Source organism: Moschus berezovskii, chromosome X (genome assembly GCF_049115385.1).
Source record: "Moschus berezovskii isolate FMDL1 chromosome X, NW_MosBer_1.0, whole genome shotgun sequence".
In the NCBI taxonomy this organism is placed as follows: Eukaryota; Metazoa; Chordata; class Mammalia; order Artiodactyla; family Moschidae; genus Moschus; species Moschus berezovskii.
In genome coordinates, this window is record NC_142488.1 from 98,620,797 (window position 1) to 98,646,050 (window position 25,254).

The 25,254-nt window shown below is 41.1% G+C and overlaps 1 protein-coding gene across 2 annotated transcripts in view; it reads right to left on the reverse strand.

Moving 5' to 3' along the window:
- The window catches only part of COL4A6 (collagen type IV alpha 6 chain), a 361,284-nt gene that overhangs the window by 197,828 nt on the left and 138,202 nt on the right, over positions 1-25,254 (reverse strand). For both annotated transcript variants that reach the window (XM_055438018.2, XM_055438017.2), the window contains exon 3: positions 497-580. In XM_055438018.2, coding sequence (XP_055293993.2) covers positions 497-580 — 84 coding nt within the window. The remainder of the gene's footprint in view (positions 1-496; positions 581-25,254) is intronic.

Consider the following 25,254-nt stretch of genomic DNA (forward strand, 5'->3'; position numbering starts at 1 on the left):
TGCTTTAACATAATAGCTATAAATCATTCTTTATGTATAGTCACCTCTATTTTTAGACTTTATGGCTACCCTATAACCTTGATTTTGGATGAATCACATCCCTAGTCTGGAGATAACAATCAGACCCCTTGTTCCCCAGAGTGGTAGGGAAGGACCAAGTGGATACAAATGAGCTATGGAAATTTACATGTATCTACAGACATATCATAATATGCACAACCTAATTGCCTTTTGGAAACACTCCAGATGAAACCTGGAGGAAACCTTGGCATTGAGTCAATGAAAGAAACCTCTTCCTGGTCCCTCAGAGACTGACCGATCTAGTTCTGTCTATCATTAGTTCGCAAAGCTCCTTCCAGCTGGTCCTCATCACTTTGCTTGCTCCGTGAGGTCACAATAGTACATTCTAAGCAGTTTAATTCTAAAGAAAACATACACACTTCAGAAATTGGCTCCTGTGACTATTTGTCTTTCAACAATGAAAGCAGCAACTTACTCTGGCTCCTTTTTCAGGAGAGCACTTACAGCCCCCACTGCAGTCTTGGCCCCCACATGGCTTCCCAGAGGGCTTCTTCTCTCCCTATTGAAAGGAAAATAGAAAAAAGTTAGTGCACCATGTGAAGCAAGAGGCAATGCTGCCCAGGGAGCATAATCTGTGGCTACACTCCTACTAACCACATAAATCAAAGCGGCTTAATCATGTCACTTGATGGTGTCATAAGTCACATGAAATAAAAAGTCATCTTAAGAAAGCACCCTTTTAGGTCACGTCTAAGCCTCGGTAAGACTTCCCAGATGGCTGAGTGGTAAAGAATCCTTCTGTCAATGCAGGATATGTGGGTTCAGTTCCTGGGTTGGGAAGATCCCCTGGAGAAGGAGATGGTTACCCACCCACTCTGATATTCTTGCCTGGAAAATTCCATGGATGGAGGAGCCTGGTGGGCTATAGTCCATGGGGTTGCAAAGAGTCGGACATGACTTAGCAACAAAACCACAACATACCTCACTAAAGAGCCAGTTTGATAGCTGGTTGGGGAACTGTGACTTAAATACTCGCTCATCGGTAGACATTCCAGTCATAAAATACAAGGGCATTTCTCTATATGGGGCTGGAAATAGACTCTAGACATACTCTGTGTCCTTGCACTCATTGAGAAAGCAGTGGCTGTAGCAGAGAACTTGAGAGAAATTCACCTGCCAGCAATGTAATGATAGATGAAAATGCCCACCCTGCACTCTGCCCTCAGAATTGTTTTCTTCAGGCCCCACTTTCAGCACAGCATTCAAACCTTACAGTGACAGCCCTGGGCCCAGTTAGTCAGATCCAAGTTCCTGAGGTGATATTGTATAGTATCCCCTCAAACTCTCCAACTTTCTTTTTTTCTTCTTTGCTTTATGATGATAATGGTTACTAGCTGAATTTCTACCCCCGTGCACTACATGACCTGCCAGGTGCTGACTCTCTCTGATTTCCTCTCCTCTGCTCTCTCCCTGGCTCACTATGCTTCAGTCACACTGGTATTCAATCTATTCGCCTGTCCTGCCTCAGGGCCTTTGCCCCAGCTGGCACTTCTGCCTGGAATGCTCTTCCCAGAGATGTTTTTGATGGCTGTCCACTTTTTATCACCCAAGTCTCAGTTCAACTGTCTGTTCTCAGAGAGTCCTTTCCTTGCCACTCAACCCCAAGTGGCCCCTAGTTACTTCCAATCATACCACGATGCTACCTTTCAACATTAAACATTCTGTCTCCCCCGATTAGAATGTAAGCTCCATGTAAGTAGGGACCTTATCTGTGCTGTCCGACATTGCATTCCCAATGTGATAAATGTTTGATGACCTCATGGAGCTGGAATTTGAACACAGGTCTGGCTGATTCCAATGCCTTGATCTTAATCCTTATGTCTTAGTGTTTTCTAAGTCTTCTGTCTCAATGCAAAGACCCCGAAATCAGGAAACTGCCATTCTGACCCTATCCACCTTGGGGAAAAAGCAAAACATAAATTCTAACTATTACCTGAAATAAGAAGTTTATCTCTGGGATGGATTTAGTATCATCCAACTTTTTTTTTGTTTAATGTTGGCTGTTTTTTTTTTTTTTCAAAAGAGAAAAGCATATTTATGAGCCAGCCTCACACTTAATCATTCTTGCCTCTTTGTACTGTGAGCCTTTTCCTGCTTCCCAGGGAGCACTGTGAACTTCTCAGATGGTCTCTTATCTCTTTAGACATTCCTGCAACCCTTTATCACCACAACACCTCGGTAATAAGGTAGTGATGGCAGAGCTATGACAAAATATTGCTATTTTAGATTCCAAACACCTTCCTGATATGAGATATTTTATCTCTCTCCTATGCCTTTGACATGGTAAGTGCTATTGCACACTTTCCAGTTTGCCCTCCACTTTATGGTATACAGGACAGGCAAGTTTTCATAAGGGTGAGATCAAGAGGTGCCGTGGGAGGCAGAAGCTGCAGGCTGGGATGGAATAGAGAATAGGGAGACAGCAGCACTGAACTGAATTCTCGCTGATGCTGTGCTCCCTTTGTCTAATGTTGAGTACTATATTTCCTGGGATAATGGATCATTTCTATTGGCTTTTCCATATAGTTCTGTATTTTCCAAGTAGTCTTCAATGAATACACATAATTAGTAAGAAGAAAATAAAACCCGTATGTAACCAGATGATACATTCATCACTTTCAAGGGAGTGTACTCAACAGGCATTGTCAAAGTTGAAGTGCTATCTGTTTGTAGCTATGGCCTAATTTCAAACATTGCCCTTTAGGTGTCCCATAACATTTGTCTATTATGGACCCAAAGTTTTCAGATCTCTAGTATGGAGCAAGAAGGCTGGAGGCATGGGAGCTGGACAAGACAGTGGGGAAAAATCCCAATAGCAATAGCTGAACAAAAATGTAAGGAACAGAAACTAAGGTTTCTTAGGAACTTGGCAGAACAAGGAGGCAAAAACACCCAGCTAATAGACAGGAAGCCATCACTGTCTTCTGTCACTGAGGAAAGTAACCAGAGAAGCCCCACTGGCCACAAGGCAATTTCCTGTAATGCTGGCCCTGGCAGTTCCCACAGGAGTCTTCAGTTACACTGAGGGGTGGAGGGAATAAAAGGAGTGGCTTCCAGGGAACATGGCAAGATCAAGCACAGAGGAAGTCTCTGCCCTATCCTGGCTTGTCTGTGGACACGCTAACCCCTGCTAAACCAGGCTACATCACTGGTGTCATTCCCATCGTGGAATGCTCTCTCCCTCTCTTAAAATCCAACCACTTCTTACACCCACAGAAAATTAGAACCGGAAAGGCCCTGAGAGATCACTGAAGACACTGGTTCTTAACTCTATCAGACCAGCACATCATTATTTAATTATTTATTATTAAATTTTTAACTAGAGGAGAATTAATTAATTTACAACATTGTGATTGTTTCTGCCATCCACCAACATGAATTGGCCATAGGTCCCCTCCCTCTTGAAACCACCTCCCACCCCATCCCACCCCTCTAGGTTGTCACAAAGCTCTAGCTTTGGGTTTCCTGTGTCATACAGCAAATTCCCACTGGCTATCTATTGTCCATATGGTAATGTATGTGTTTCAACGCTATTCTCTCAAATTACCACACCCTCTCCTTCTCCCACATAGTCCAAAAGTCTGTTCTTTATGCCTGTGTCTCCTGTGCTGCCCTGCAAGTAGAATTATCAGTACACTTTTTCTAGATTCTGTATATGTACATTAATATATGATATTTGTCTTTCTCTTTCTGACTTACTTCACTTTGTGTAATAGGCTCTAGGTTCATCCATCTCATTAGAACTGACTCAAATGTTTTACTTTTTGTACCTAAGTAATTTTCCATTGTACATATGGACCACAACTTCCTTATCTATTTATCCGTTGATGCACATCTAGGTTGCTTCCAAGTCCTAACTATTGTAAATAGTGCTGCAATGAACACAGAGGTACATGTGTCTTTTTCAATTATGATTTCTTCAGGGTATATGCCCAGTAGTGGGACTGCTGCATCATATGGTAGTTTTAGTCCTAGTTTCTTAAGGAATCTCCATACTGTTCTCCATAGCAGCATACCATTTTTTATTATAAATATTTATTATTCTTTCTTGATTCATGGAAAGAAAATCATAGGAATAAGTTATAATGAAGATGTAAGCAATAATTTGAAAAGCACCTATTATGCCATAATTATATTGCAAAGAAAAAACAAAAGTCATCTATAAGACTCAAGAGGGAGGGGATATACATATACATATAGCTGATTCAGTTTGTTGAGCAGAAAGTAACACAACATGGTAAAGCAATTGCACTCCAACAAAAAAAGTCATTTATAATGAAACAATATGTATTTTCATTTGTAAATGCTCATACAAGGCTTTATTAGAAGATGTAATGAAGTCATCAGAGGCCAACAGCTAGATGCAGAATCATCAGGAATGTTACCGTCTGCTGAAGCAGAATGATTCTGGAATGTGGTATTGCTGATTCAAGTACCACAATTGGAGTTGCTATTAGTGTAGTGATTGTTTGAAATGGTGAATAACTCATGGTAAAGTTCTGGAGAAAAAAAAAATTCAATCTTTGTTTACTGGGTAGTTTTCATTAGTAATAATAATAAGATAAACATCCATTTCAGTAAGTAAAGTGTGATTATGTTCAGAGTTTTCACCTCCATGAATATCCAGAGGTCTTCTAAATGTAGCATAGGATGAAGGACAATTCTTTGTAGTGTATGGAACATCTATCATACTTGCTGCCTACCGAAGAGCTTTTCCCAATCATTTTGACCAAAAGTGCTCTCAAAATACCTCCTGGGAGTAGAATATTTCAATTAAGAACTATTCAGTTCAGTTCAGTCGCTCAGTCGTGTCCGACTCTTTGCGACCCCATGAATCACAGCACTATTTAGTTTAATCCAAATCACCCATTGTACAGATGAGAACACTGGAGGAAAGTACTTTGGCCCAGGTAACACTGCTAGAGAGTAGACCATAGCACTTCTGATCCTAATTCCATATTCTTCCCTCTATTCAATACTTCTCAAGACCAATTTCAAGTTCCATTTCTTTCATGATCATTCTAGTTCAGGGCAAAGATACAGCATGAACTTAGCGTGTCCCACTCATTGGGCAAGTGTCCTTACAATGTTCCTTAGGCTGAGAGTCTTGTTTCCTCAACCAAACGGTAAGGCTTATAAGGGAAAGGTCAACCTATTTTGCTGTTGTTGTTTAGTCGCTAAGTTGTGTCTGACTCTTTTGTGACTCCATGCACTGTAGTTCACCAGGCTCCTCTGTCCATGGGATTTCACAGGCAAGAATACTGGAGTGGGTTGCCATTTCCTTTTCTAGGGGATCTTCCTGACCCAGGGATCAAACCCATATCCCCTGCTTGGCAAGTTGGTTCTTTACCACAGAGCCACCTGGGAAGCCACTTTCTCACTTACTTCACTTTGTATGACACACTCTAGGTCCATTCATAACTCTACAAATGACCCAATTTCATTCCTTTTTATGGTTGTGCAATATTCTATCATATATATGTACCACATCTTCTTTATCCATTCATCTGTCAATGGACATTTGGGTTGCTTCAATGTCCTAGCTGGGCTTTCCTGGTAGCTCAGACGGTAAAGCATCTGCCTACAATGCAGGAGGCCCGGGTTTGATCCCTGGGTCATAAATATCCCCTGGAGAAGGAATGGCAACCCACTCCAGTATTCTTGCCTGGGAAATCCCATGGACCAAGGAGCCTGGTAGGCTACAGTCCATGGGGTCGCAAAGAGTTGGACACGACTAAGCGACTTCACTTTAATGTCCTAGCTATTGTAAATAGTGCTGCAATGAAACACTGAGGTACATGTGTCTTTTTAAATTATGGTTTTACTCAGCATTTCTGTAACACTTTGGTTTCTCTCTAGAACTGACAGTTAAGGGGTATGCAACGATATGGCCACACCAGATTGTCTATGATGGATTTCTACTCTGCTTGATTAGAACATCTATTTGGATTTGATGATGTTTGTGTAAATATTTTTAATGTTATTACTACCTCACACCTCTATCCCTTTGCTGATGCTGGTTCCTTTGTCTAAAATGACTTCCCTATCCCTTTTCCCACTTATGACAGACCGAACTTCTACTCGTTCTGAAAGCCTAGCTTAAACACCATCTTCTTGGTGAATGCACCCTCAAATTCTTCCCTCTTGGCAATTTCAGGCAGAAGTTCTTACTCCCTCCTCTTTGTTAAGGGTGAATTGCCATATTTGCCTCAATCTTCTTGATTCTGCCAGTCAAACTGGGCACAGTACTCTGTTTTATTCTTCTCTATAGCCCTTGTCCAGCAGATACTCAGTAAGGGCTGTGAAATGATCACTCTCAGAACAACTGAGTTACAAGTGTTAGACCAGGTCCACTTGGGCTCCTCCCTCCCTCTCTGGGTTCCTTAAATAAAGAATGACATCACAGTGTTCCCTCCACAAGCAGATGTGCTTTTCTAGGCATCACCAATGTTTTCTGGCATGAGTGGTGGCAGGGATGACCACCACGCAAAAGGTAACACAAGAAGCAAGATGGAATCTAACAGCAACTTAATTGGAGTGATTGAATGGTTGGCAAACGTGTTATCCTTGTGAGCAATCCCTCCAGAAGCTTAGTTCACAGAAGGTTGGCTGTGCAATATTATCTTTTGACCATTAACTCCACAAGTATTTCTTTAGCACCTGGACCTCCACTCCAGTATTCTTGCCTGGAGAATTCCATGAACTGATAAGCCTGGTGGGCCACAGTCCATGAGGTCACAAAAGAGTCAGACATGACTAAAGCAACTAACACTTTACTTTCACTTCTTTCATATGCTAGACACTGTGCTAGACATGGGAGAAAGAGGCTGCATCATACAGCCATAAGGGAAACCAAATCCTTTCAATCCCAGTGGTTTATCATCTAGAGGGGAACACAGAGAGTAAACAAATAAATATTACATCCATGTTTGTCAGATGCTATGTGTTAAGGAGGAAAATAAAGCAGGGTAAGAGGGATAGGAAGTACTGGTGTCAGGTTGTTACTTTATATAGAGAAGTCAGGGAAGGCTTTGCCCAAAGGTGACTTTGCAGCAGAGAACCTTGCTTCTTAAAGCACAATTCTTGGTCCAGCATCAGCATCACTGGAAATCTGTTAGAAATCCAATTCTTGGGCTTCCCTGTTGGCAGCAATGAGGCCAGAGTGCTGGAAAGGAATGGGTAAGGTGAATGGGTTAGATGATGAGGCCAGAGCTGTAGCAGGGGCCAGAGAATGGAAGATTTTTACAGACAACTGTAAGAACTTTTGCCTTTGGAAAAACACTGAATGGTTCTGAACATAGGAGTGACACTCTAGCTTCATGTGAACTGCGGTGGGGCAAGGGTGGACACAGGAAGGCCACCTAGGAAGCTGTTGTGGTAGTCCAACAGCAAGATGCTGGTGGCTTGGATCAGAGGGGTAGTTGTAACAACTGGCAGAAGTAGGATTCTGGGTATGTTTTTAAGGCAGAATAGCTAGGATTGGCTGATGGATTGGATGTGGGATATACCTGAAAGAGAGGAGCCGAAAATGACTCTAAGGAATGGATACATATATACATATGGCTGAATCCCTTCATGGTTCACCTGAAACTATCACACCATTGTTCACTGGCTATACCCCAACATGAAATAAAAAGTTTTTAAAAAATGACTCTAAGGTTTTTGAACTAAGCAACTAGAAACATGAAATTATCATTTATTCAGATGGAGAAAAACTTTTGGGGGGCACCAGGAATTCTGGTGTTGAGATATCTATTAGACATCTAATGAGAAATCAAGTAGATGGCTGGAGTTCAAGGACGATGGCTAGCTTGGAGATATGCACGTGGTACCTTAGTATAGACCCGACTATGTTGTGGTTCCGTTCCGTTCCGTTCAGTCGCTCAGTCGTGTCTGACTCTTTGCGACCCCGTGGACTGTAGCCTACCAGGCTTCTCCGTCCATGGGATTCTCCAGGCAAGAATACTGGAGTGGGTTACCGTTTCCTTCTCCAGGGGATCTTCCCGACCCAGGGATCGAACCCGGGTCTCCCGCATTGGAGGCAGACGCTTTAACCTCACAAGCCCCAAATCTCAGTAGTTCAACACAACTAAGGTTCACTTCTTGCTCATGTTACAACCTGATGAGGTACAGGCAGCTCTCCTTTGTGGCTTTCTTTCAAAGGTGACTTGGACATCCAAGCTACGTGTGTCAAGCAACTCCACCATCTTGCTTTTAATTGCCCTGACCATGTTCATATTTTCCTTAACGAAAACTAAACACACTGGGGCAACCTAATAGCGTGGAAAATAGAAGAAAACAGGGATTATTTGGTGAGCACCATCTCTGCCACCACTGGTATTATATAAAGCTACAAGACTAGATGAGGTCACCTAGGAAATGAACATAGATAAGGGGGAGAGAAGACTGAGCACTGAGGTACTTCAATGTTAAGAGAAAATGAGAAGGTACCAGAGACAGAGTCTGATAAGGAGGAGCCAGTGTGATAGGTAGAGAACCAATATAGGGAAAGGTCCTGGCAGGTAAGTGAAGAAAGTATTTCAAGGAGAAAAGGAGGATATAATGTACCAAACTGTTGATAAGTCAAGTAAGGATGAGATTAGAACATACCAATGGATTTATTAATGTGATCTGGACCAAGAAATTTCAGCAAGGTGGTGATCTGGACCAGAGCAATTTAAGAAAGGAGAATTAGGGAAATGTGGTAGAACCGTGATGCAGTTCTAAGGCCCCCCTTAAGGGAGTGATCATGGACTTCAAGGAACACCAGTTACCAATATTGTGAGGTTTTCTTTAGCCTTGTTAAGCCAGATGGGCACAGATGCAGATTAGCAGAAGACTTGGATGTAATCAGGGGTTGGGTTCTGCTAGGTGAGAATAATAAAGGAAAAGAGGAGCAAGGGACTCAAAGGTATATGGAAAGAAGTCATTGAAATAATGGACCATGGAATCGAGGCTTCCACGTGATGGACAGGGAGGCCTGGCGTGCTGTGATTCATGGGGTCGCGAAGAGTCGGACACGGCTGAGCGACTGAACTGAACTGACTGAAGGAGGAAAATGAGCACAGGTGGTAAGAAGCAGTAAAAAATATACAGATAGTAGAATTAATGGATGATTGATCCATTAATGGGTTTGGGAAGAAATGTATGTGTTTTAAGATTGTGACCAGATCTCAGAAGAAGAGGTGGTGCTCTGAAGAGGCTAGGGGGACTTCCCTGGCTAAAACTTTGTGCTTCCAGTGCAGGGGACCCATGTTCAATCCCTGGTCAGAGAACTAAGATCCTACATGCTGTGCAGTGTGACCAAAAAAAGGGGAGGGTGCTAGGTCCAGAAGATATGGTACACATATGCAATGGAATATTACTCAGCCATAAAAAGGAACACAGTAATGCCATTTGCAGCAACATGGATGAAGCTAAAGATTGTCATAATGAAGTAAGTCAGATGCAGAAAGACAAATATAGATATTGCTTATATGTGGAATCTTAAAAAAAAGTACAAATGAACTTATCTACAAAACAGAAGCAGAGTTACAGATGTAGAAAACAATCTATGATTACCAGGGAGTAAGGGCTGCTGCTGCTGCTGCTAAGTCGCTTCAGTCGTGTCCAACTCTGTGTGACCCCATAGACGGAAGCCCACCAGGCTCCCCCATCCCTGGGATTCTCCAGGCAAGAACACTGGAGTGGGTTGCCATTTCCTTCTCCAATGTGTGAAAGTGAAAAGTGAAAGTGAAGTTGCTCAGTTGTGTCCGACCCTTAGTGACCCCACAGACTGCAGCCTACCAGGCTGCTCCATCCATGGGATTTTCTAGGCAAGAGTACTGGAGTGGCTTGCCATTGCCTTCTCCGAGGGAGTAAGGGCAGGGAGGGATAAATTGGGAGATTTGGATTGACAAATATACACTACTATATATAAAATGGATAATTAACAAGGATCTGTGTAGCACAGGGAACTCTACTCAATACTCTGTAATGACCTATATGGGAAAAGAATCTTAAAAAGAGTGGATATATGTATATGTATAACTGATTCACTTTGCTGTACAGCAGAACCTAGCATAACATTGTAAATCAACAATGAAAGTGAAAGTCAAGTCGCTCAGTTGTGTCCGACTCTTTGCAACCCCATGGACTATACAGTCCATGGAATTCTCCAGGCCAGAATACTTGAGTGGGTAGCCTTTCCCTTCTCCAGGGGATCTTCCCAACCCAGGGATCAAAGCCAGGTCTCCTGCATTGCAGGCAGATTCTGTACCAGATGAGCCACAAGGGAAACCCAAGAATACTGGAGTAGGTAGCCTATCCCTTCTCCAGGGTGTCTTCCTGACTTAGTGATCTCGTGCATTGCAGGCGGATTCTTTACCAACTGAGCTATCAGGGAAGCCCAACTATACATCAATATACTCTTTTTTTATTGCCTTGAAAATTCTTTTTTTTTAATTTATTTATTTTAATTGAAGGCTAATTACAATATTGTATTAGTTTTGCCATACATTGACATGAATCCACCCCGGGTGTACATGTGTTCCCCATCTTGAACCCCCCTCCCACAACCCTCCCCATACCATCCCTCTGGGTCATCCCAGTGCACAAGCCCCGAGCATCCTGTATCATGCATCGAACCTGGACTGGCAATTCGTTTCACATATGACAATATACATGTTTCAATGCCATTCTCCCAAATCATCCCACTCTTGCCCTCTCCCACAGAGTCCAAAAGACTGTTCTATACATCTGTGTCTCTTTTGCTATCTTGTATACAGGGTTATCATTACCATCTTTCTAAATTCCATATATATGCATTAGTATACTGAATTGGTGTTTTTCTTTCTGGCTTACTTCACTCTGTATAATAGGCTCCAGTTTCATCCACCTCATTAGAACTGATTCAAATGTATTCTTTTTAATTGCTGAGTAATACTCCATTGTGTAAATGTACCACAGCTCTTTTATCCATTCATCTGCAGATGGACATCTAGGTTGCTTCCATGTCCTGGCTATTATAAACAGTGCTGTGATGAACATTGGAGTACATGTGTCTCTTTCAATTCTGGTTTCCTCGGTGTGTATGCCCAGGAGTGCGATTGCTGGGTCGTATGGCAGTTCAGTTTCCAGTTTTTTAAGGAATCTCCACACTGTTCTCCATAGTGGCTGTACTAGTTTGCATTCCCACCAACAGTGTCAGAGGGGTCCCTTCTCTCCACACCCTCTCCAGCATTTATTGCTTGTAGACTTTTGGATAGCAGCCATTCTGACTGGTGTGAAATGGTACCTCATTGTGGTTTTGATTTGCATTTCTCTGATTATGAGTGATGTGGAGCAACTTTTCATGTGTTTCTTAGCCACCTGTATATCTTCTTTGGAGAAATGTCTGTTTAGTTCTGTGGCCCATTGTTTGATTGGGTCATTTATTTTTCTGGAATTGAGCTGCAGGAGCTGCTTGTATATTTTTGAGATTAATTCTTTGTCAGTTCCTTCATTTGCTATTATTTTCTCCCATTCTGAAGGCTGTCTTTTCACCTTGCTTATAGTGTCCTTTGCTGTGCAGAAGCTTTGAATTTTAATTAGGTCCCATTTGTTTATTTTTGCTTTTATTTCCAATATTCTGGGAGGTGGGTCATGGAGGATCCTGCTGTGATTTATGTTGGAGAGTGTTTTGCCTATGTTCTCCTCTATGAGTTTTATAGTTTCTGGTCTTACATTTAGATCTTTAATCCATTTGGAGTTTATTTTTGTGTATGGTGTTAGGGAGTGTTCTAGTTTCATTCTTTTACAAGTGGTTGACCAGTTTTCCCAGCACCACTTGTTAAAGAGAATGTCTTTTCTCCATTGGATATTCTTGCCTCCTTTGTCAAAGATCAGGTGTCCATAGGTGCGTGGATTTATCTCTGGGCTTTCTATTTTGTTCCATTGATCTATATTTCTGTCTTTATGCCAGTACCATACTGTCTTGATGACTGTGGCTTTGTAGTAGAGCCTGAAGTCCGGCAGGTTGATTCCCTCAGTTCCATTTTTTATAAAGAGGCTAGGGCCTGTTAATACTCTACCTGGTACCAGAAAAGATAGCTCTAGGAATATAATAAATACTTCCTGAATTAGCTCAGTAAATGGTTGTTGAAATGGCTGCTCAATCCTGTGCTCATATAACATAAAACTATTCTGTTTTAAATTCAGATTTCCTCAAAACACTTGTCACTCCAAATTTCATTTGATTTTCTACCACAAATCTGAACTAGGTGTTTTATATGTATGGGTATATGTAGCAACACACTCACAGACACAATACTACAATGCTTTCTTTGTATCTTCACCTATACCCCTAGATAGTAAGTTCCTCTGAGATGATGTTGGTTTGCTCACCATAAAGCAAATGAATTAAAGAACATTCTAAGCTTCAATTCCCTCAACTATAAAGTATGGATAATAATGTTTTACTTCACCGGGTATTGGGAGGTTAGAGGTAGTGCCCCTAGCAAAGTGCTTGGCACTTATAGTATGCTCAATATAGCAATATGTTACCTGGTATTATGTATAACTATAACATCTAGTATGGTGCCTACATCATAGGTGAACACGTGAGGACTAATTTGCATTTTAAAGATGAGAAAATGATGGCTCAGCTGTTAGTGACTTCCTCACTATAGGAAATTAGGTATCAGACTTGGGATAAGAAACCAGCCCTCACTCTCTTCCACTGAACCCACTGTTACCAATTCCAGGAATTAGCTTGAAATTGGGAATTCAATTCAGGAAAAGAAAGATGAGTGTTGGTAAGATTACTTTTTATTCCTTTTTTTAAATCAAGATGAGTTTATTTATAATAACTTGCATCGCATGTACACTTTCTATAAACAACCTTCTTATAATTCTCACAACTACTTTTGAAACAAGGAAAAATTATATATAAAATTCCCAGATTAAAAAAAAAAATAAACCTGACTTTCGGATTTGGTTGTCACTTGGTAGTTAAGTGACAAAGTGAAGATTCAAAGCTGGGCTTCTCTTTCCAGTGCACAGCTAAACTTTTAAAAAGAGAAATAATACAAGATGCAGAGGTGCCCTTTTTATAAGCTTCAATCCCTGCCAGTTGCCTCAGAGCACAGAAACCAAGAGAAGCCTCTTAGGCTGGATCATAACTAGTCTGGGGCCACATTAATGATAACAGGTACCACCAATGGGGTATCTGTTATGTGCCTGCCTGAGTACTTCACATTTGCTATCTCACACGACTGTCCCAGCTACACTGAGTGGTAGGTACCATTACCACCGTTATTTCACATCTGAGAAAACTGAGGCTTATAGGGGTTTACTAGTTTGCCTACTCAAGGTCGTACAGCTAGAGAGTGGCACAAATTCAAACCCAGGTTTGATTCAAAATCTTTGTGCTCTTCCACTAAACCTGGTCTCCAGTTGCCTCATCCTAGGTTTCTGTACTTGGTGATAATAATACAGAATGTCTGGCCTTAATGGAAATCTACTGTATAACTCAGGGAACTCAAACTGGAGCTCTGTAACAACCTAGAGGGGTGGGAAAGGGTGGAAGGTGGGAGGGAGGTTCAAGAGGGAGGGGACATATGCATACCAATGGCTAATCATATTGATGTATGGCAGAAATCAAACCAATATTGTAAAGCAACCATCAGTCAATTAAAAATATAATTTTTTTAAAAGTCTGGCTTTACTTTGAGCAATTCTAAAACAAAACCTGTTCAATGAAATTTAAATACACACACACACACTAAACCAAGCTTAGTTGTGGTGTTGTTGTTCAGTTGCTCAGTCGTGTCCGACTCTCTGTGACCCCATGGACTGCAGCATGCCAGGCTTCCCTGTCCTTCACCATCCCCCAGAGTTTGCTCAAACTCATGTCCATTGAGTCGGTGATGCCATCCAACCATCTCATCTCATCCTCTGTCATCCCCTTCTCCTGCCCTCAATCTTTTCCAGCATCAGGATCTTTTCCAATGAATCGGCTTAGTCTTATCCCATGTTTAATGTGCATTTCTATGAGTTTATGAATGAATGGCTCTGGGAAGAGAAGAAAAGATCTCTAGGAGCTGGCTCCCTACCAGGTGAGACTTGTCAGCCACACTTTAAGGATGAAGCTAACAACAGACACGGCTGAGTAGTTCAGGAAGGTATTTCCATCCATCTGTGAAACTGTGTTCACACACATACACACATGCAACTGATGGGGTCAGGGGATGGGGAGAGGAACAGGCATTTTGGGTTTCACTTGGAAAAGGCCTAGCCAGCCAGAACTCACCAGGGCCTGAAGGCATGTACGGCCCACATAAACCTTAAACAGCATTCACCAACCAAATGCTTGACACACAAATAGACAAACTAAATGTTGTCCATAATGCTTTTAGACCAAAATTTCTGAGGAGATGTGACAAAAAGAAGTGAGAAAGACACTGAGAGAAAGTGAGGAATCTTTGAGCTTTAAGGCTGGAAGCTTTAAGACTGAACACAAGAGGTCACACAGTTCACATGTAGTTAGGGTGGCAAGTTTTAAGAAACAAAAATACAGGATGCAGAGTTCAATTTGAATTTCAGAAAAACCATTAAGTGTGTCCCAAGTAGCATATTTTTGTGTAAGTATGTCCAAAATTAGCATAAAGATGTTCCATGCAATATTTGGGACATACTTATACTAAAGATCTATTCGTTGTTTATATAAAATTTTAATTTAACTTGGCATCTTGTATTTTATTTGGAAATCCTACAAGTAGCATCATGACACACTCAGGTGACAAGTTCAGTTGTGGAGTGTCTATAGTAATTGTCAGTAATACATTTAAAGAACAAATTTTGCAACTTACTTTAAAAACATTAAGAGGGTATTCAAGTTTCTTTCTTTCTTTTTCTCTTTTAATTTATTTATTTTAATTGGAGGCTAATTACTTCACATTATTGTTTTGGTTTTGCTATACATTGTCATGAATCTGCCCCGGGTGTACATAATTTGCAACTGAGTCACTCTTACTTATTTGCTTTCTAATTTGGTTTTACAAAACAAGAAGGAAAGGTATAGTTATCACTAACAAGGGAAGGATTAGATTAATTCATTTCCTCAACAAATATTTATTGTGTGCCTGCTGTGTACAGGTACTGTGCTAGGTATTGGGGATAGAATGATTAAAAAAAAAATTGAATATCACTTTTTCATGAAGGTTCATAGCAGTTTTATTCCTCATAACCCCAAAGTTGGAAGGGCCCAAATTTCCATCAATAGGTTAGTGGATAAACAAACTATGGTGCATTTGTACAATGGAATAGTATTCAGGAATAAAAAAAGGAACAAAATATTGATGCATGTAACTGCATGGATGAATCTCACAGATACTATGTTAAGTGAAAGAAGCTAGATGGTAAGACCATATTCGGTATGAATCCACTTATACAAAGCTCTGCTGCTGCTGCTAAGTCACTTCAGTCGTGTCCGACTCTGTGCGACCCCATAGATGGTAGCCCACCAGGCTCCGCCGTCTCTGGGATTCTCCAGGCAAGAACACTGGAGTGGGTTGCCATTTCCTTCTCCAATGCATGAAAGTGAACAGTGAAAGTGAAGTCGCTCAGTAGTTTCCGACTCTTAGCGACCTCATGGACTGCAGCCTACCAGGCTCCTCCATCCATGGGATTTTCCAGGCAAGAGTACTGGATTGGGGTGCCATTGCCTTCTCTAGAATAGGCAAATCAAATATATATTGATAGAAATCAGAATGGTTTCATGATGATAAAAATCAGTGGTTACCTCTGCAAGTGTGTTAGGGTGAGGTTGACTGGGGGTATGGGTACTTCCTGAGATGATGGACATATTCTGTATCTTATTTGGGGAGATGTTTTTAAATGTACACATTTGTCAAAACTTATGAAAGTAGACATTTACAATCAGCACATTTTATTGTCTGTAAAATATAATTTTATTCAAAAGTAAGTATAATCCCTACCATTATACTCATATGGATATAGATAAACACACAAATATTTGAAAAATAATCATTTTGAAAGTGTGGTGGAGGAAAATAGGGTTCTCTGAAAGTTTACAATGTTTAAGTCATTAAAACATAAGCATTACTTCTTCATTCAGCAAATATTGATTGACTGCCTCCTCTGTGCCAGGGACTGGATTATGCCCTGGGAGTATCCTATTAAATAAAATAAATTTGCTCCTCTGCTCCATATTCTTGTAGAGGAGACAGATGTTGGAAGAGTAAATAATAATCTTTTAATTATAATTGTGTTATATGATACGAAGGAGACCAATGGAAGTATATGAGAATGTAGAACAGGGACACTTGGCCTCCTTGATGGGATCAGAGAAGATTTCTTTAGGAAAGTGCAGTTAAACTGAGGTCTGAAGAATAGAAACCATCAGCTGGGTCAAGGGATAAGGCAGAGAATCTTCTAGGCAGAGGAAACAATTGATGTACATGTCCTGTGGTGAGAGAGAGCATGGCACATATGAGGAGCTGAAGGAAGCCAGAGTGACTGAAACAGGAAAGGAAAGGGGAGAGTGACAGAAAATTTCACTGTCTAGGCAGGCAAAGACTTGCTCGTGCAGAGTCTTGTGGGCTACGTTAAGGAGATTTGGTTTAATTGTCAGAGTAATGGGAAGTCATTGAATAATTTTAATTGGAGAGTAACGTGATCAGATTGATATTTCAGAAAAAAAAATTTCTAATGGCAGTATAGATAATGGACAGAAGAGGGTAATAGTGAGGTGGGAGGCCAATTAAGAGACTGTTGGAGAAAAGATGGTGGCCTGAACCAGGGTTACGGTAGTTAGATGGGAGAAGTGAATGAATCTAAGACATATTTAAAGATAGGGACACAATCAGAAAGGAATAACACTAGAAGAACAAGGCTTTCTCATACCAAGTCCACTTCACTGATTTGAGGACAACCTTTAATGCACACCTGCTATGTACTAATGGAGTAGGAAATGCAAACCCACTCCAGTATTCTTGCCTGGAAAATTTCATGGACAGAAGAGTCTGGTGGGCTACAGTCCATGGGGTTGCAAAAGAGTTGGACATCACTTAGCGATTAAGCACACATGCACACTATATGTTAAGGCACTGTGTTGAGCACTATGGAAGAAAGACAAATATTTAGAAAATTTTCATTACATGCGAGGAATTTAAAGACTAAGGACAACTGTAATCGAATGGAGAAAAAGTGACAAGTATTATTGGAAAAGACATCTTTCTAAAACTTAGACATGATTATGTCCTGTTTTCTTTCAAAAACCTTTAATGACTCTCTCTTACCTTCAAACTTCAAAATTCAAGCATGAGATTTAAGAGGCTCTTTAAATCAGACTCAACCACCATTGCAGACCAACCTATCACCTCCAATATTCTACTAATAGAGCTCATGGAATGCTGTTCATATCCTATCCATTTCTGTGGAAATCCTACTCACATATTTTCTTTGTCTTCTTTGTGACAATTTTATTGAGATATAATTCATATACAATACATTCATTCACACTTCTTTTCTTAAATTTTACCTTGCTTTTTTTCCAACAATGGAGCTTCCTTGGTGGCTCAGACAGTAAAGAATCTGCCTGCAATGCAGGAGACCCAGGTTCAATCCCTGGGTTGGGAAGATCCCCTACAGAAGGGAATGGGTACCCAGTCCAATTCTTGCCTGGAGAATTCCATGGACAGATGAGCATGGCAAGCCACACAGTCCATGGGATCACAAAGAGTCAGACATGACTGAGCGACTGACACTTTCACTTTCCCAACCATAGCACTATTTCTGTTTCATGATGGTACTCATTGCCCACTCTAACAGCTTCTCCTTTTGACTGCTTCAGAGAAACTGCAGTGACAGTTTCTAATAAAAATATATAAGATTATTTTGAGTGGTCAAGCTGAGTGTCAGAATCCTCAGCTTCTCAAAGCTTGTTGGGGGTGTGTGTCTCACTTTCTGTGAGCCTATTCTTGCTATTAGACTTTAGGCATACAGTGTCATGAACTTTAGTGGCTTGGCCCAGAGCCTTAAGTCTTATTTATAATATGATGTCTTTAGGGAAACGATTCCAAGTTGACAAAAATCCCTTAGGATTTCTAGTTGGTAGCTGAAGTTAAGATGGAAAAGCCGGTAAGTTCTCTAAGAATTACATCTACAGGAACTGGAAGGATTGCGATTCTAGGACAGAGTATTCAGCTTGCTGAAAATATCCTGACAGACTGTCTCATCTATTATTGAGTCCAAAGGATCAAGGACACTGCCATTTCTGTCTTTTGTACTTGGAAGAGAAAATTTAACCAATGCTTAGTTGAGATGGATAGCGAGTCCATATGGAATTCACCAGCAGTAGCAATTATTAGAAGGAGATAGAATGGGCCACAAATACAAGTTGTTTCCATAAAGATAATTTTAGTTCTATATTTAGCTCATGATACAATAGTCTCTAAGATCTACTAATATAGATAAGAGTACAGATGTTTTGTTTGTTCATAAATGAGGAAAGATGACATGTGGAAGAGGATCTAAACCAGGGAAATATAACGGTTCATAGCAAACCCATCCCTCATGAAGTGTTAAAGAATCTGCCTGCCAATGCATGAGATGCTGGAGACACGGGTTTGATCCATGAGTCAGGAAGATCACCTGGATGAGGAAATGGCAACCCACTCCAGTATTCTTGCCTGGGAAATCCCATGGACAGAGGAACCTGGCAGGCTACAGTCCATGGTGTTGCAAAAATTCGGACACGACTGAGCACCCACGTACATACATACATGACTAGAAGGAAAATGAGAGGGAACCCCTTCCCAAAGTACAGAACCCAGTAAATAGCAGACTAGGATCTCTGTCTTCATTTGCCAAGAACGGCATGTTACTTTCACCTAATTTTATGGCTTCAATTTTAAGCTGTAAATCCTTTCAGAAGTTGATTTTCATTTTGCTTTCACGGTGAGCAAAACAAACCAACTTGTCACGTATGCCTGCATTTCTAAAATTAGGAAAAACAGCCCTAATCCCTTTTCACATGCAGAAAACAGAAACTAGTCGAATAGTCTACTTGGTTGGTGGGAACAGACTTTAAAAAGCAACATGCTAAAAAAATAAAATCAAAACATGTCATAAGTAAAGTTAAACTGCAGTTCAAACTTTTTGGCCATAGCCAAAATCCACAAGCAAAGGAGTGTGACAGTATTTCTGTCTCTGATTCTCTTTTGTGACTTTGAAACTCATCTACTTTTTGTTTCCAGGCAAAATGACATGTAAAACTCATTTCAGAAAGCCCATCTACAGCAAAGCCTCAACTACATCTTTGGTAATTCTTTTTCAATATATAACCTACCAAAACTCACTGAAGAAGAAATAGATCATTTGAGTAGTCCTATATTGACTTTAAAAGTAGAATTTGTAGTTAAACCCTTCCCACAAAGAAAATTCCTAGGCCAGACAGCCTCCCTGGTGATTTTCACCAAACATGTAAGGAATAAATAATGCCAATCCTGTAAAACTCTGCCAGAAAATTGGAGATGAGGGATTACCTCCTAAATCATTCTATGAGTCAAGTATTACCATTACAAGCTAGTATCTTTTGGGAATATAGACACAAAAATTCTGAACAAAAATTTAGGAAATTGAATCCAACAGTATATAAAAATGATGGGGCTTCCCTGGTGGCTCAGTGGTAAAGAATCTGCTTGCCAATGTAGGAGACATGAGTTCGATCCCTGATCCGGGAAGATTCCACATGCCCCAGAGCAGCTGAGCCCCTGTGCCACAACTACTGAGCCTGTGCTCTAGAGCCCAGAAGCCATAACTACTGACCCCACATGATGCAGCTACTGAAGCCTGCGCAACCTAGAGCTCGTGCTCAGCAACAAGAGAAGCCATCGCAATGGGAAGCCTGTGCATCGCAACTAGACAGTAGCCCCCACCCTCAGCAACTAGAGAAAAGCCCATGCAGCACCGAAAACACAGCAGAGCCAAAAATAAATAAATTTAAATGATGATACACTATGACCAAGTACAGTTTATCTCAGGAATGATTGGTTGGTTTAATATTCAACAGTCAATCAAAGGGGGCTCTCCTGGTGGTCCAGTGGTTAAAAATCTGCCTTCCAATGCAGGGGACTCGGGTTCAATTCCTGGTCAGGGCACTAGGATCCCACATGCTGGACGATGCAGCACAAAAAAAATAAAAGATCTGAGCCAAAGTCAGGTCCAAACTTATATGGATACAAAGCAGAACTGGACAAAGACTCTGCATTTGGAGAACTCACACTTTAGCCAAGGAGACATACTCAATTAAGCTCTATAGGCCTGGTACTGGCTTAGATACTGGGGAGAAGACAAACTTGAAAATATTCATCTACTGCCTTGTGCGTGGCTCTCCAAGTATTTTATGGGCATTTATTAGTCTCTTCTCCCCTAAGCCTGTAAGTGACGCCAGTGCAGGGAGTAAGAGAGGAGCTTGCATTTGGGGAATAAGTGGAATTTAGCAAACTTTAATGACATAAATCTTCCCTAAAAGACCAGGTCAGCCTTTTTGATGGGTGGTACATGAAAGTTCGGAGAAGGCAATGGCAAGCCACTCCAGTACTCTTGCCTGGAAAATCCCATGGATGGAGGAGCCTGGTGGGCTGCAGTCCGTGAGGTCGCTAGGGGTTGGACACGACTGAGCGACTTCACTTTCACTTTTCACTTTCACACATTGGAGAAGGAAATGGCAACCCACTCCAGTGTTCTTGCCTGGAGAATCCCAAGAATGGGGGACCCTGGTGGGCTTCTGTCTATGGGGTCACACAGAGTTGGACACTACTGAAGTGACGCAGCGCAGCGCACATGAAAGTTAGGCACTGATAGAGCCTGAACACTGAAGAGGCAGTCCTGAATATGAGGACGTGGGAGGCTGGTGACAGTTTACTGTCCCAGTCCATTGATGCACTGTCTAATTTGGCTCAAAGCAAGTCGCCAGAGAGACAAGTGTGTTGTCCAAGAGCTTCCATGTGCCTGGTTTTCACTGCACAGTGACATGAAGCAACTTCTCCATCCCTAACCTGCATTCCAGTGATTAGGACAAGATTAGGGAGAACCTCTGGCAACCCTGAGGCTTCTTAGATCATCACACCTTTGCCATTACACACCATGTAGACAGCCAAGATTCAATAAATGCGTATTGAATTAATACATACCATCAATAGTTTTAAACAATAGCCTAAAGAGAGAAGCAGAATCTATTGTTGCCTAGTGGCAACGTTTCTTCTTCAGAATTAAGTACATTGTCCATTTACAGATAAAGGCTGAGTGCCACTAGCATTATTAGTAGGTGTAAAGGACAGCAGGAAATGCATCTGGGTACTTTTCTTTTTTAAAATTTATTTTTAATTGGAGGAGAGTTGTTTTACTGAGTACTTTTCTTGTGGCTTTATTTTCCTACCTTGTTCTATCTTTGTCAATGTGCTTTGTCATATTTTGCCACGTTGTACAAATCTCTTTGTACAGAGATCTATTCTCTATATCCCCAGAGCCTAGCACTGTGCCTGGTATATTAGTAGATGGTTGTATTAGTTAGGGTTCTCCAGAAAAAGAGAACTAAGAGGACGTGTGTGTTTATTGTATGTATTCATGCATGTATGTGCATCTATACATATGTCTGTACATGTTTAAAGGAACTGGCTCATACAATGAGGGCTGGCAGGTCTGAAATCTTCAAGGCAGGCTGTCAGAGTGAAGACCCAGGGAAGAGTTAATGTTAGTCTCAAGTTCAAAGGCAGTCTGGAGGAAGAATTTCTTCCTCCTTAGGAGATCTGTCTTTTCCGCTAAGGTCTTCAATTGATTGAACAAGGTCCACTCACATCATGTAAGGTAATCTGCTTTACTCAAAATCTATTGATTTAAATATTGGTCATATCTAAAAAATACTTTCATAGCAATATCTAGACTAGTGTTTGAGCAAACTTCTGGGCACCATTGCCCAGCCAAGTTGACACATAAACTTAACCACCATAGGATTAATACATGTTTATAAAATAGAACTGAAATCACCTGTGGGCTGCCCATATTTGCATATCTACTTTTGAAAATCAAGTAGCAAATACAGTGGGCACACAGATATCAGGGATTACAGGTCACTGGTTCATTCCTAACTGGACAAAACAATTTTTCAATAAAGCCCATGAAACATAAAATGGAAGTAATTAAGGTACAGACAGAACTTAGTTTCAGATTCTGGCCAATCTTTTAATCATTTTGTAAAACTGATGAGCCACTACATTATTCATTCATTTAGATTTATGAAAGTAACATGAGCTGGCATTTGTGGAACTGGTTTCTAGTCCCTTCTTTACCATTAAATGGCTTACTTGACCTTGGGCAACTCACTTTACCTCTCTTGGTTTCTGCTTCACCAACAGCAAGATGACATCTCAGACAGTCTTTAAAGCAACTGTGGTATGGTAAATTGAAGCCTTCAGACAGATATGGGTTCAAATCTTGGTTTATGACACTTACTATTAATAGTTCTGGGTAAGATGCTACTGAGCTCATTTCTGCAGCAGCAATGTGGGAACATGGAATAACCTCACACCAGGGTTGTTATGGAGAAGGCAATGGCAACCCACTCCAGTACTCTTGCCTGGAAAATCCCATGGGTGGAGGAGCCTGGTAGGCTGTAGTCCATGGGGTCGCAAAGAGTCGGATATGACTGAGCGACTTCACTTTCACTTTTCACTTTCATGCATTGGAGAAGGAAATGGCAACTCACTCCAGTGTTCTTGCCTGGAGAATCCCAGAGACGGCGGAGCCTGGTGGGCTACCATCTATGGGGTCGCACAGAGTCGGACACGACTGAAGTGACTTAGCAGCAGCAGCAGCAGCAGGGTTGTTATACAGATTGAAGAAGACAAATTGAGTGCACAGTATACGATGGATGTTAATTACTATCACCGCCCCTTCTCCTTGCAGCACAAAAATGATATGATTCTGTTTTGTGTAGGTGGAACATTAATCCCTCTTAGAAAAGTACAGCTTCCAACAGAGAGACTAATCATAAGCAGGAAACTCAAAACATATATTTGAGATTATAGAGTCTTGAGCTGCTTTTGTTATGGTCTAATTTCATTTGGAAAGAATCTTTATGATCATTTGATATGCTAAAGTCCCTTGATTCTTTAATTACCTTGGGCCACATCGATGGCTTAGGGGCTGTGGGAAAGCAGGGAAAGGCAAGGTCATGGGTATCTCTGTAGCAAGAGACAGAAGGTTGGGACTTCTCTGGTGGTCCAGTGGCTAAGACTCCATGCTTCCAATGCAGGGGACCCAAGTTGGATCCCTGGTCAGGGAACTAGATTCCACATGCCAAAACTAGGAGTTCACATGCCGCAATGAAGATTGAAGATCCCACCTGCTGTAACTAGCACCTGGTGCAGCCAAATAATAAGTAAATATTAGCGGGGGGGTTGTGAAAACTTGCCATGTACCGAGTACTATGCGTGCATGATCTCATCTAACATTCATAGCAAACCAAAAAGTGTAGGTACTATTACTGATATCCCCATGTTTATAGATGAAGAAATTGAGGCTCAGAGGGGTGAAGGTAACTTGCCCCAAATTGTACAGCTAGAAACCTTGGAATTAGAATTTACCCCCACATCTGATTCAGAACACATGCTCTTAACTAGTACACTGTCTCTTCTTGGAAAGTGTGTATTATATAAAGAAACACACAGGCTTTTGACATTTTAAAGAAATTTAATAAGTAGAAAAATTAATATGTACATGTGTATATGTAGGTATGTGTGTGCATATTTTTATACCTATAAATAATTAAACATTGAAGGGTTAAGAAATCAGTGTACCTCATTTTTCTGGAAATTAATATCACTGGCTGAGTTCTACAAGGGGGCATGAGGGTGAGTTGCAAAGTCAATGAAAAGGCTGTGCCTCTACTTATCTGTGATGTTGACTATACATCACATTCAGCATGAGACTTAAATAAGATATTCCTGGTAGCTGACATGTGTTTAGTGCTGACTACATGCCAGGAACTGTGCTAAGTGCTTTATATGTATAATGCCAAGTAATCCCTCAAACAACCCCATTCAGTAGATGAGGAAACTTAAGCTCAGAGATTGTATCACTTGCTGAAGACCATACAACTAGTAAGTAGCACTGCTAGGATTCAACTCGAACTTCAGAACCTTTGTTTGTAACCACTGTGCTGGATTTCCATGAAAAGCATGTCATTTCCTCAATATACTAAACACAGGTTTACCATGTGACCCAACAATTCCACTATGAGTTATACCCCAAAGAATTGAAAACTAGTGCTCAAACAAAAATTTATATACCAGCCTTCATAAGAGCTATATTCATAATAGTCAAAAAGTGTAAACAACCCAAATGTCTATCAACAGATGAATAAATAAACAAAATGTAGTGTACACACACACACAACACACACAATGGAGCATTATGCCGTGCTGTGCTTTGTCACTCAGTCATGTCTGACTCTTTGCAACCCCATGGACTGTAGCCCGCCAGGCTCCTCTGTCCATGGGGATTCTCCAGGCAAGAATACTGGAGTGGGTTGCTATGCCCTCCTCCAGGGGATCTTCCCAACCCAGGGATCGAACCCAGGTCTCCCACAATGCAGACAGATTCTTTACCATTTGAGCCACCAGGGAAGCCCATGAATACTGGAGTGGGTAGCCTATCTTGTCTCCAGGGGATCTTCTTGACCCAGGAATTGAACCTGGGTCTCCTGCATGACAGGCAGATTCTTTACCAGCTGAGCTACCAGGAAAGCCCTAATGGAACATTATGCAGCCATACAAAGGAGCAAAATTCTGATACATGCTATAACATGAATGAACCTTAAAAATATGCTAAGTGGAAGCAGCCAGACACAAAAGGCTGCATAGTGTGTGATTTCCTTTTCATGAAATATTCAGAATAGGCCAATCCATAGATACAAAGGAAGATTAGGTGTTGCCAGGGGCTGAGGAAAGAGGGGAATGGGGAGTGACTGCATAATGGGTATGGGGTTCCCACTTGGTATTGCGAAAAAGTTCTGATATGAGGTAGTAGTGATAGTTGCACAACATTGTGAATGTACTCATGTCACTGAACTGTACACTGTAAAATGGTTAAAATGGTAAATTTTATGTGATACACATTTTACCACAATGA